Source organism: Xiphophorus couchianus, chromosome 5, assembly GCF_001444195.1.
Source record: "Xiphophorus couchianus chromosome 5, X_couchianus-1.0, whole genome shotgun sequence".
In the NCBI taxonomy this organism is placed as follows: domain Eukaryota; kingdom Metazoa; phylum Chordata; class Actinopteri; order Cyprinodontiformes; family Poeciliidae; genus Xiphophorus; species Xiphophorus couchianus.
In genome coordinates, this window is record NC_040232.1 from 22,431,380 (window position 1) to 22,445,534 (window position 14,155).

Consider the following 14,155-nt stretch of genomic DNA (forward strand, 5'->3'; position numbering starts at 1 on the left):
GCTGTTTGACGGAGGACTGCTACATTTGAAAAGAATCCTCTCCAGATTTTTATGGAGCAAGATCCATGGGGGACAACTAGCTGGCAGGTTCCTTTTCACACTTCTTATCTATGTAGAATGTTAAAGGCTCCTAATTAACCTCATGGTGCTTGATGAACAGTCAAAGGTTCTCCAGGTTTCTTGGGCTACATGAATCACAGATTCATGTAGAGTTCAAGTGAAAAGGCATTTACTGGGAATAATGCAGTTAAAATGCTAGTGAGCTTTGCTTGGGAGAGTTACCAGGATAAAGACGGTTTACGCTCCAAAGAATACAACGTTACAACTTAAATTGACAACGTTGCATCTGAATGAACTTGATCACCTCTGGAACAGTGTTCTTCTGATAGAAGAAGATGTTTATTGAATATCCACAACAACATGTTTACAGAATACCAATCAGAGAATCTAGTCGTAAACACTTCATCTCAACGCAAAGGAGTGTAGAAGAGGAATTCTGATTTGGGCTCACCTTGTCAACATAAACTCCTCTGTATACCAAAGTATTCTAGAGTCAGATTTCAGACCGTTTCTTCATCAGACATCCTCATAACAAACTGAGTCATGAAATAGAAATATGATCTATCTAAGACTTAGATAGAGATACTTAGATCCCCATCCCCATCGTTTCACTTAGAATCTAGGTTTGTGAAGTTTGTGCCTGCAAACCTCAATGAACTGAAGCAAAGGTGAAAAACATAGCAAGACCAGATTTTCATAAAATGTGTGTAGAAACTACTTCAAGTCAAGGGGTGTACTTTATTTTTCTCATAACTTTACAAGACTTTACCTGAGAACAGACTTACTGATTATTTAATATATATTAATGCTGTTAACAAGCTGAATTCATGAGGTTGAGGACATGTAACATACACACTCTTGACTGGATTTGGACTCTCCTTGTTAGATAGTTATGCTAACATAAAGATGAAACCATGTTATTCATGAATTCCATTGGAAACACTGTCACAGACATAAAAAGGAGCGTACATAAAAAAACAAAACATATGACTTATTTCTGTTAGGATCTTTTTTACATTTCTTAGACACTCGCTAACAAAAATGTTAAGCAAGTCGGTCCAATTTGAACACAACTTTGACTTATGGTGATCCTGAAAATGCTTTTATACTGCTTCTGACCGATAATGCCACTCATCCCCTCTGGTGATGTCCTCGACGTGTTTTGACAGTACAAAGGTACAAAAACCATTTCATTTATACAACAGGCTTCCATATGAAAACATGAATTGATTTAGAAATTGAAAGAAAAGTTGTTAGGCTTTGCTAAGGCAGAGTTTGGAGCACTCCAAATTGGCTAAAGATTGCCTGACAAGGCCAGCCTTGAACAACTTTTGGTTGAATTTGGACAAGAAACACTGGCTAAAAAAATTATTTTTCATCACATACATCAGGGCCAAGACAAAACAATGGCCTGAAATAGCTACAGACAGTACTTCAGGGGGTTTAAAGCTGGCTTACATAGTACAAGCAAACACAGGTATGTTGTCTCCTGCAAGAGATCAGGAGACATATTTATAACTAAGTATGTAGTCCAAATTATATCTCACTGAAAGTAAGATCTCTCTAGAAAATCTGGGTGGGTTGAACTTAATTTGTATATGATATGATCCAGAAGAAGCTGTGTTCATATGGAATTTGGACTTTTGCTTCCATCCTTTGGATAACTCTAATCTGAACTATTACAAATTATAATCACTCTGTCACAATTATAAAACATATATATGTTTCTGTTCTTTAATCAGCCAGGTGCTTGCTGGAAACTGTATCTTAATTTTTAACGCTCTTCTTGTACAATGTTAAAGAATAATATTTAAACACATGTATTCAACCAAAAGATTTTTTTACCCCTAACAAAATAAAAATTACCTGTTTTTTTTTCTGTCTTTTTAACCAAAAATAGGTTAGATGTGGATGTTTCGACATAAAAAATGATATTTATTTCTGCACATTAGAGTGAAAAGGAGAACATTGTACACCTGTTTCACACTTTAGAGGGTTTAAACAGGTAAGCCTGTTTAAAGGCTTAATTACTCAAACTGCAAATCAGCCAATAAATGCTTTTAGGCATCCGGTGAAGGCAGCCTGCTGGAGTTCAAAAAACCAGAATGGAGAAGAAAGGAGATTTAAGGTTTGTTGGAGACAGACTATTAGGTCTGAATATTTCAGAAAACGCTGGGATTTTCACACAAACCACGTAAGCTTTACAGGGGATAGATGACGAAACAGAAGTTACTCAGTGAGGAACAATTGTGTGGATAAAAATGATCTATTGACGTCAGAGGAGGTTCAGCAGTAGTTCAAATAAACACTAGCTACAACCAAAGTATTAGATGCATCATATATAAAGGGTCCTTGTGGAACATTGAAGCAAAAGATCACATCAGGTGCCACTCCACACAGCAAAGAGAGAGAAACCAAGGCAATAATTCACAGATGCTTACCATAAGATGGCAATAATAATTTGAAAAATGTGACTCGGTTGGATGAGTCTTGCCACAGTTTGCTGTGAAACGGCATTGTAGCTGTGCAGCTCACAAGTATCTCTGAGGAATGTTAGTGGCACCTTGTGGGATCTGTAATATGAAGAATCAGGGCAATTCTGGAGGCAAAGGGGCAATTTGGTCTGATACTACAGTAGTTGTAATGCATACAGCGGTGTTTATACAGTTATGTTACAGACTGTCAGTGAACGCACCAGAGAAAAGATGCAAGTGTGGTAGAGAACAGATAACATCCAGAGACGGATTGTAACCATGTATTGCTGTAAGAGAAGCATTTCGTATGATTTGACTAGTAAAGCGACAGCAACTCCAATCCAGTGTATTTCTTTCTAAGCGTACAAACATCACACTAGTAAGGAGTATATCGCTTCTGTCCACTGATCAATACTGGTTTATAACGGTGCATTCATGCCAGCCTTGTTTGGTGGGCTTTAATCAAACTAGTTGGTTTGTCTAGAAAGTGCGGTTCGTTGGGGGAGTTGTGAATGCATAATCAAACTGTGATGCAGACCAAACCCAAGGTCTCAGTTTGGTTGAAGTGAACCCTGGTGCAGTTCGAATGTGAGATTTTCTTACAAGGAGACACAGCTTGATACACAACAAACACACACAGTAAGGGACACACAGTGGTGCTCAATGTCGGCTTTTACCTTTGAAGGCATTTGTAGCTGGTAGGTCAGTTTCCTGCATACTGCTCCTTCCCACGCTCAGCCAGCTGCTGCGGATGCTGCGATGGATGCCGATGGACCGACCTTAACCTGTCCGGGCAGAGGCCGTCGGAGGGGGGGAGGGTGGTCGAGAGGACAGGGTGGCACCGGCCAGTCTCACCGCCATCTCTGTTCATTAACAGCCCATGTGCTCAAGTGAGAGGCAGCTGTCAGGGTCCCTCCTGTGCTTAGTGACAGCTTGTCTCGTCACCCCTTGTTCTTTTTTTTATTTTTTTTGCTGCTGCAAGGATCACTGGTCTGTAGAAGGGGGTTCAGCTATGTTCTGAAGGAGGGGAGAATAAAGGGATGGCTCACAGGAAAAGAGGACGGATTGTGACAGAAATTGATGGGGATTTTGTGGCACGGTGAGAGGATGAAGGATGCGGCCTGGGCGCTGCTCAGAGTTGTCTTTCATAAGCGGCTCTTATTGCCGTCCCCTCTGATTCGTTTTGATCTTTTGCTTCCTGGTTTTATTTTCCTCCTCTCACATACGTCCCATCCGAAATGCATCAGCAACTCCTCCGCCACTCTCAGGTTGGCTCCACAGCTGGGGAAAGGAGAGGAAAAACACAGACAGAGGGAGGGAACTCGGTGAAGAAATTCATGAGATACCAGAAACAACAGGTGGGTTAGGTGGACCACAGCAGAACGTGGGCAGGGCTAACCGCTAGCCTGCAGTACCAAGCTGAGAGAGCACACACCTCCACTAACTCCCACGCACAAACACAAACACACACATGCAGATGCGCTCAGCGGTGGACGACTGGCGTCTGAGCTGGGGTTGCGGGCGGCGGGCTGGCATGGACCCCCTTTGGTTCCTCTCACACACCAGGCTCTCACATGAAAGGGGAAAGTTTTTCTTTCTTTTCTTTTTTTTTGTGAGCCAAGCGCCGCCTGTGACCCTGTTTCACAGAGTGGTGGAGAGATAGCGCCACATGTCAGCGTGCCACTTTGAAGTCTGCCTAATAAACAGGGATGGAGGAGGCTACAGCTGAGGAAACAACAAAACTTTATTTCCATTTCAAAAGTACCAAGTGCGGTTTTTGTGTGACTGGGAAAGAAATAAATTCCAAAAGAAAGAGAGAGGGGGGGAAGAGGACAGGAAAAGAGGGGGAGGAGGTGAAGCTTGTGTGTGAAGTAGGAGAAAACTACTTTTTCGTGTTATTGAGACATAAAAACGAGGGTATGAGGGAGATGCATCACACACGGGGATGGGGTGTGACGGGGGAAGGAATCACAGAGGGAGGAAAGCCTGTGTGAAAACATGAAAGAGAGAGACAACCCACATAAAATGAAGCAACTAGGAAAGGAAAGGAAAAGAAAAGAAACATACAAAAAATATTTCAAAGAACAGACGAGGCAGACGCATAAAAGCATAAAGAAATCAAACACCAGATAAGAAAAAACAGGCTTAAAAACAAGTTCAAGGCAAGGAATGACATGGAACAAGTCAAAGAGGGGAGGAATAAAAAAAGCAGACAGACAGATAAACAAACATACGCCCTGTCTGAGTTTTGGAAAGGCTCAATGGATCTCAGTCTTATCTCGGCTTTGTTTGCTGGTTCTTATCGAGCCTCATTACAGTAAGCAGATGCACAATAGCTTGGAATAGAAGAAGTGAGAACCGAAGTGCTGTGGGAGAAAATTCAGTTTGTGATGTACCACACACACGTTGTGACTCGTCACAGTCTTCTTTTGGCTTAAACCAAGTCAGCATCCAACATGTTGCAATGTCAAACAACAAGAACAAATCACAGTAGATAAATTTGACTTTTTCTATGTTTTACTCTAAAATGTTTAAATTCATCTTGTTTTTAGCCAATCAGAGGATTTATTACTGAGTGGACCAATCTGGCCTTCATGGAAAAGCAGCACCAATCAAGCCACTGCTGAAGGAAAGCCATAAAAAAAAAGTCCAATTTGCCACAGGTCATGTAAGGACACAGCAAACATGTTGAAATGCTCTGAATATATCAGACCACTTTCATTCTTTGGGCAAACTGGTGAGAGTTGATGGGTGAACGGAAATAATGGAAGACCACCAGTTTCAGACAGCTGACAGAAGTTGGAGGTTTTCCTTCCAGTGGAACAATGATAATTAGATTTTTAGATCTACAAGGAAATAGTTAGTGTTAAAGAATTCTGAATGACCCAGATGTAGATCTAATTGAGAACCTGTGGCTTACCTGAAAATTGCTGTTCACACACCCCTTTCCAATCTGACTGAACTCACCTTCACTATTTTGCTAAATGTATCTGAACTTGAGTGCCATCCCATTCTTAATCCACAAGGTTTAACATGGTGCTTTCCACAACATTTCATATTATCATTCCGCCACATGTACATTTGTGAGGTAAGATACCGAGACCTGGCTGAATGTCCACCGCAAAGTAATCTTAAAGGTCTTCTATCAGGTTGAGGTCAAACCGGCCAAGCTCCTCTGTATCAGAGTTGTTCACTCTTGTGTTTGTGGATATTACTTTGTGTACCGGTTCCCACGACATTGAGAAAGTGGAATAGTCCAAAATGTCCTGTACTGTGCAGGCAGTCAAGAGACGTTCTCCTGGCAAACGTCCATTTGACTGCCTGACAGAGAAACACGATTCATCACTCCACAGAACACATCTCCACTGCTCTAGATTGTAATTGCAGCATTATTTGCACAATAGCATGCAACACTTTGAATTCCACTTGGTGGAATGTTGGGCGGATGCAACTGCATAGTAACTGAAACACATCACATGATGCGTTCAAGGAACAGTTCCTGAGCTAACGTTAGGGCAACGGCAAGTTTGGAAGTCCGTAGCTGTTGATTCGTCAGAAAGTTAGTTCCAGTTTTCCCCATTAACTCATTTCAGCTAACAAAAATGATTTCTCGGTTTCAGTTTTCGTGATTTTGTTAGTTTTACTTAATAACTATAATAGCCTCGAAATATACCAACAAACGTACAGGTTGTGGTTGTAGAGTGGCAAACATTCAAAGGCTTATAAATACTTTTGCAAGGCACTGTAAAACTATAAGCTCAGGAAGCCTAAATTTACACTGAAAACTGTACAATGTTCACATTTATTTTATGAAATAAAAGTCGATCTTTCTGTCTCAAATTGTTATAATTATTATTAACTCAATTCATGTGATGTAATCTCCTGGCCCTCAAACAAAAATGGGCCATGGATCAAGCCTGAATCAGTAGAAAAAAATATTAGCTCTTTCTTTTACGCTCCAAATGTGATTCTCCTACATTCACGTGAAAGGAATCAAAACCAACTACAAGCTGAGGGTGTTAAAAAACACACACAAATTGTGCAAATTCAAATTTTGTAGTCAAAATTTGTACTGTTCTGGAGATATTAAAACACCACATTGTCAATTCATGAGTCCAAAAACACTAAATTAGGACAAATTTTTAAGTACTTGTTTATAGATCAATACCATATATAGAAGCAAAACAGTGTAAAGTCATTAAACAGCTTATCAGATGGACAAGAGTTTTTCCTACCTTTATGGAAGAAATGCCAATGTGACCCAGCCAAAATGTGGAGAGAAAAACTATTACTACAACTACTTCCTAAACTGTTGGCTGTCTGTCCGTGTGCCGTGTCATCTGAGGACAACTTGTTGTCGAGGCTGGCTGAGAAAGCAGGGTTCCAAGTGCATATTTGCTTTCTGGTCATTTGAGGACAACACTTGGTCTCCAGTCTCATCTCAGACTGTGTCCAACTGCAAAATGTCAAAATCTGACACTACTGAGGTATTCCAGATAAAAAGCTCCTGGTTTGTTGAAACAGAACCAACATAAATTCCAACGTTTGCTGCAGGATGTACTTTGTGTTATAGTGTACAGGAGAAACTATTGAGTTAAACTACAGAGCAAATCTGTGAGAGTGTTATAAGGAGATCTACGGGGATTTCAACCTAAAGAAAAACATAGATGAGTCTGAAAAAAAAAGCATAGGGGTGAATAAAGAAAACGAAGAACAACACCTGCTGTGTTATCATCAGAATGAAATCTTTAAGTATATAGGTTGCTATTTATTTGCTCCTTTTAGAACAGTGCATGTGTACTGAGACCAATGGTGTGGAATTCACATTGTTCTGCTGCATCAGAACAGGGTGCATCACTTTTGTCTTTGAGTGGTCCTAAATGGTTAGACAATCATTAATGGTTATCAGAAAGTAAGAGGGGCCATTAGTTTCAATATCCATTAGTATCTTACTCAATCTACAGTGAGGACAGCGTTTCCTATCCTAAATTCTAGCATAACTTAAACTAAGTTATGCTAGAATTTGAAAATTACTGCTATTTTCATACTGGTGTGGATTCTGGAGAAGTTGCAAATGGTCTGTCACTCATGAAAAGCTCAACAACTTGATGGGTCACCTAACCTGTAGGAAACCACAGGGATCAAAATAGGATCCCTTGTGTTCCTGTTTTAGCATGCTGTCTCTCAGCCGGCGCACCCAAGAATATAAGGTACACTCACACTTTTACTTGACTGATCATTAATTATACATGTTGATAATTCCTACTAATCCCAGGTTGCAGTTCATTATTAGCGGATTTACCTATCCGAGGATTTTTCTGTGGAACGCATCTCCAAATGATTCACTCAGAACATATAGAGCATTTCTAAAATACTCAGCCTGGGAAGCTAAAGTTCCTATAGGCACAATGAACGCTACTTAACACATTATTGTCTGGCGTTTGCAAAGCAATCCAGGATTTACTTCCCTTGGTGCTGATTGTATGTCAAAGAGCGGAGATAAAGAAGCCCATGGATGTTTATATTGCACATATTAATGCATATTAAGGGATATTTAGCCTATTAAAATAGGCAGTTACAAAGTTTTTAGAGGGGATCTGAAGTATTTGTGGATTTCAGCTGTTGTGGTCATTAACTCCTGAGAATACCAGAAGTCCACCATGTCATCCACTTCACAATTATGCACTGCTTTGTGTACGTAGTTCAATCACATAAGATCCCAGTGAAATTCACTAAAGTTTGTGTTTATAGTGTCACAGAAGGTGAAACATTGTTCTTCTGTAAGGCAGTTTGAAGCTTGTCTATGTCTACTGTCACCTTGATGACGGCTGTACGCTTTACCCCGGAATCAGTCATCAACAGCTGTACAACGGCTGGACTTCTCGCCATTCTAAACATACAAACACACCATCATCATTCGGATTTTGAATTCGTCTCATTTAAAATTGATCACCTTAAAGGTTCTTGTTTTGAAAGTAACTCTCCCTCTTATCTGGTCTCCAGAACATGGAGATCCAGTTAGGATTTCCAGGTCACAGTTTTGTGACAAAGAGAAGACATCCGCCTTCCATTAGAGCTCCAGTTTTATGAAAACCTTTGCCAGATGAACTAAGGCATCTCTTTCTACTTTCTTTCTTTATTTTACAAGTCATAGAAAAGCAAACTCGGGGGGGAAATAGCCAATGAAATCATTTCTGCTGTGGCTCTGAATGCCTTTGTGACTGTGCTGGTCCCTTTCTCTGAACACACACTCAAAAAGGTTGTTCCCCCCCCCCCCAAATAAACCTCTGAGGGTCCGTTCTTAAAGACAGGTGCAGCAAGGCTTTAAAAAAAATCCCCCGGAATAGACGGCACTATGTTTGTGTTCCTGTTTGGTGTTATTGCATGAACTCCAACAATTCAAGAGCGGCCTCGAGAGGCTGCTCTGACAAAACAAAACCAACAGCAAACACAGCAGAAACCCTCTAATCAAGTGTTCTTACACTGAAGACTCAATGTTTACCAGCTTCAACCAGCTTTATGCTAAGTGTGACCTTTCACCTGCTTAAAGTGGGTAAAGAGGAAAGCTTTCACCAGAGTGTTATTCATACTGGATGACACTTGTGAGGCTCTGGAACATTCGGTGACGTTGCGTGGCGCTTTGCAAACCGCCGGGGTCATGCGAGGATACGGACTAATCAACGAGACGGCAGTCAGACGGACAGAAACAGACGGAGGAACGCAGCATTCAACCTGGAGCTGCTCACATCTGCTGCACTGAAACATCCAGGCATGCTGAGAATTTGATTTCATAACAAAGAAAGCAAATTAGGTCGGCAAAGAGGCTTACAGCTTTGCTGCAACAGAGGAGGAGAAAGGAGATTTGAACTCACTAATGTCCAGAAGTGTCAATTCCTGCTGATATAACAGTATTACAGTGTGGTAGCATGCATAACCTTTGAACTTTGTCACAAACCTGAAATCATTTTTATAAGATTTTTTTTGTGAGAAGAAAACACACAATAGTACATACAATTGTTTCACTTTTAAGTTTTTTTAGAAATAAAAATCTGAAAAGTGCGGCATGCATATTTTGCCTCACTAAATCACTACTTTGTAAAACCGTGGTGACGAAAGTTTTTAACTCGTGGGCCAAAAAACAAGCTCCCCATTAACTCTGGACGCCATGTCTGCTCCTGCTGAAGAAAAACATCCCCACATCATGATGCTGCCATGGCTGTGTTTCACAGAGGGAATGGTGTGTTGAGTGTAATATGCAGAGTTAGTTTTCAGCAACGGATAACTTTGAATATTGTCTAAAGGCGTCTTTTTTTTGTCTCGTGTGATCACAGCGCTGTCGTCCACAGGCGTGCAGTGCCACCTACATGGCTGGTGGTGAACCGCGAATGGGAATTCTTAAAGCTTTCTCTCCACCGTACCGTCCTTCTTGTCACAGGCCAGATTTACGCACAGCACAAATCTGACCTAGAGAATGACTTATAGATTCTTCCCATTCGGTCTGTGCAGCTTCTATCAAGGACTTCTTGGCTCCTCCTCTGATTAAAGCCTTCCATGTCCGGCCTGTGAGTTAAAGTGAATGGCTACGCCTTGGTAGGTTTGCAACTCATTCCATTTTTGGATAATGGATTGAACAGAGCTCTGTGAACTGGGATGTATTTTATAACCCAGCAGTGCTTCAACACACAGGCAGACTCCGTTTATGATTGCTCTACATTTCATTTGGGGGGATTAAAGGATGCTGAATTCAGATGATGGACTCCGCACTGTTGATACGTTTATTTGTAATTAAAGAATTGAAAACCATGCATATATTATTTCATTCCTTCTATAGCAGGGGTCTGCAACCGGCGGCTCCGGACCCACATGTGGCTCTTTAGTCCGTCCACTGTGGCTCTTAACCACTGAGGTCAAAAATGCTGAAGAATTAGAGTTTTATGACGTAAAGGTGTTGAACAATATAACATGCAAAAACCTTCCAGAAAAAATAACACCAACTGTAAGAAATATTCCTTTTTTGCTTGCAAAGCATGTGCTTATTTGTCATAATTTTCCATTTAAAAAATAATACATGCACCGTTGATGATGATTTTTGGTAAGGCTATAAAAATTTCCAACTTTGCATTATTCGGTAAATAATGACATTTTTAATCCAAGTTTTAGTACAACTTTGCATTAAAAGTGTCATTATTTACTGAATGACACTTCATGACAACAGTCATAACCATTGGTGAAGTCTCTTTCATGTTCTTTACAGGAGTTATGTCATGTTTATGACAGTGTCATGTCAACCTTTGGCACACCCCTTCAAATAAAGTGTTACCTGATTCATCTGTATTTTAGGAGGCAGATATAAATCTAAACTTCTTTCTGCTCCTTTAAAGTCACTTTGTTTTCTTTTTTTTTTTTGGTTAGTACATGAACTATTCATATTTACGATTGAGTGAATGAAATAAATCAAAAGAAAATAAATTTTAAAACCTGAAAACAAAAATTGTATTTTTTTTTTTGGTAGCTTAAAAACATATCTTAATGTAGATTTTGTTAAATTAAGCTACTTTGTTCTGTGAAGGTTTTGTGGCTCTGAACTGATTTTGTTTTGCTGAACCAAAGACAAGAATTCATCTCATGATTGTAAAGGTCGCTGACCCCTGACCTGTAGAATGAAGCCAAAATAAAACACAGTAAAGTTTGTGGTTCTAACTTGATAAATCTATTAATATTTTATTCAAGGCACTGTGGATTAGACTCGCCTTACCAATATCAGTTCATGACTAAACACAAAGAAGAGAAATGAGGTACAAACATAAAAGTAAAGCAAGACAAGAAAGGAAGACTTAACACTGATCTGCCTTAAAGTGTCTCTTACTGCCAGAAGAGTCTGACAGGTTTAATCTGGCCAAGCATCAACTCCAGCATTGAGAAGATGGACAGACTGACACACAACCCACTGAGAGGCAAATGACAAGCAGGAAGTTGGTGTCAGACATGGGAAGGCTCAGCTGCCTCACTAGATGACGGACGTCCAGGGTTATTCTTGCTTTTTGGATATCAGACAAATAAATGTCTGTTTTTAAATGATTTTATTTTCTCATACACGAACACGCGTTCACATGCAGAAGAAGGAGCTTTAGTTTCTTAGAATGAACATGTAGCAAACAGGATAAAAATCAATTCTCAGTTCAAGAGCTTTAATTGAGATGGATGTAGATGTTTGAGAACAAATAAAGCTTTTCTCTTTTTTTTTTTGCATCCATCATCAAATTGTACTTTGAATTAACCCGTTTCTATAGTGTTAAAGGAACATAAGAAGAGCAATAAAAAAACAAAACATCCCAACTTAGAAGCTTCAAAGATTTTTTTTTTCAGGAAAATGAAAAAAATTCAATCTTTCAGAATTAAGAAAAAAAGAGGTTGCAAACAGAGAAACTGTTGTCACTCCTTTGAAGAAGCTTTGAGCAGCATAAAAAGGACCATTAGTTCTGTTCGACAAAACAACTTACATCTGGTGAAGCACCGGTGCTTTTAAAGCTTCTCTGAAAAGAACAAAGACATCACCATCTTCTGCTATAAAGACATCAATGGGAACAAAAATACGAGCCATTCAAAGGAGCATGTCAACACGAAAACATGTGTGCATATTTAGATGCAGACAGAAGTTGGGAAGTGAAGCACAGCAATGCACACAAACAGCAGAGACATAGTCAGCCTGTCAGGGAACAGGGACGACTTTTCCCTGTTTCCTCTCACTGTGGAGGAGAGAGGTGAGCGATTCACATCCCACGAGAAACTCTAAGTGCGTGAGAAGCTGGTGCCGCAGAAAAAGGTGGCATGGTTTGCTTAAAGGTTCTGCCAAAATAAGCTCACTTGGACTTTATGCAACCCTAGACAAGAACGAAAGCAGATTCTGCTGAGAGCTTCACTTTAATGTGAAATTTTTAATTACATGAACGAAGTTATGAAATTGCGAGAAAAAGGCAGAACACTGAGAGAAAATGTCATACGAGGATTAAATCAGAATAATACGAGAAAGAAGTCGTACGACAGGAAGTCAAAATGTTACGAGAATCAATTCGCATTGATATGAGAATAAATTTGTTCAAGAAGTCAAGCTACTCTGAGAATAAAGTTGTAATAATACCAAAAAAGTCATAATCATATGAGAATAAAATCAAAATATTACGAGAACAAAGTTGGAATAATACAAAGATAAATTCTGACAGAAACAAGTCAAGATATTATGAGAATATAGTCGGAATAATACGAGAATAGTCATAAGACAGGAACAGATTTGTATAAAAAAGTGAAGATCTTATGAGAATAAAGTCGTAATAATACAAAAAAGAGTCATAATGATACGAGGATAAAGTCATAATATTACCAGAGTAAAGTCGTGGTATTAATAGCTTGAAGTAGTATTTTTATAAAATAAAATATTAAAATGAGGAATGTTGAGCATTTGGTGAAGTTACTGGTTTTACTAAGAAGCACATACTTACTCATTTTTAACACATCAGCATCAAATTATTATCAGAACTTTAAAACAATTGTGCTATTTTAAATAAAGACCCACAAACTGGACGAGCTGCTCTCGTCAGATCTTTATATCTATTGAAGCTTTGCTCTCATTGAAACCACTTTTTTCTAGTAATTCTATGATTTTGCTTCTGGTAATATCATGTCTCTATTCTGCGAATATGATTTTGTCATAATATTATAACTTTATCCTCATAATTTAAAAAAAAACTCTTAGTCTGGCTCTAATAATCTGTCACAAATGTGTCCCTGAATGAAGGTTTGGTTCCTGTTTGTTTCTTGTCTCTCTTCCTGCAACGGATTTTTGGCAGATATTAATGTCCCGTTTGTCTTTGGGGGTTTTTTTGGAGTGACTGTCACACACCAATGACATTTGGGACGAAGTCTCAACAGAAAGCAGGGTAAATAGGTCAGGGCTAATGGCTCGTTTGCTTCAGCTGTGGGCAGACATTAGGGGTGACACTCCACTTGAAACGGCCTGTTATGACACCTTAATCTCCCCATTCAGTCGCTGAGCTGCCATAAAACGGCAATGAGACAAGAAGCTGACTAAGGACAATGAGAGTGATAATAAAACAGTTAAACTGCTGAATCTTTTGGGTGCTTTGGATACACTGACCTTCCCCTAAATCTATCAGCTAAAGGTCATTGTCTCTGTATTGGCTTTTCTACACAGAGTTCCTCTGTTGCTTTAAGACTTTAACGAACATTTGATTAGTTTGATGGTGGAGACACCAACAGGGACGAGACTGAACAAAAGTCACCCTGAAAAGCTGTGCTACGCAGCAGCAGTGTGTTTAAAAAAGGTCGTGGGAACTTTGACATCTCTGTCACATCTTTCAATTCCATTTACAGCTTTGGAAAAAATTAAAAGCCCACTGCACTGGACCCCAATGAAAACCTCATGGTTATTCCACCAAATATTGATTTCTGAGTTAAAACATTAGCATTGTTGTCTCTAAGTGAATATTAACTTGTTTTCTTTGCATTATTTGAGGTCTGAAAGCACTGCATCTTTTTTGTTAACTTAACCATTTCTTTTTTTCTGCAAATAAATAAATAAAATTTGCTTGAAATTTCAGAGACAT

The 14,155-nt window shown here is 39.4% G+C and overlaps 1 protein-coding gene across 1 annotated transcript in view; it reads right to left on the minus strand.

Annotated features, from left to right (window-relative positions):
* Positions 1-14,155, minus strand: part of LOC114144220 (low-density lipoprotein receptor class A domain-containing protein 4) — a 237,894-nt gene that overhangs the window by 150,120 nt on the left and 73,619 nt on the right. The window contains exon 3 of the mRNA XM_028016799.1: positions 3,212-3,815. Coding sequence (XP_027872600.1) covers positions 3,212-3,251 — 40 coding nt within the window. The 5' untranslated portion in view covers positions 3,252-3,815. The remainder of the gene's footprint in view (positions 1-3,211; positions 3,816-14,155) is intronic.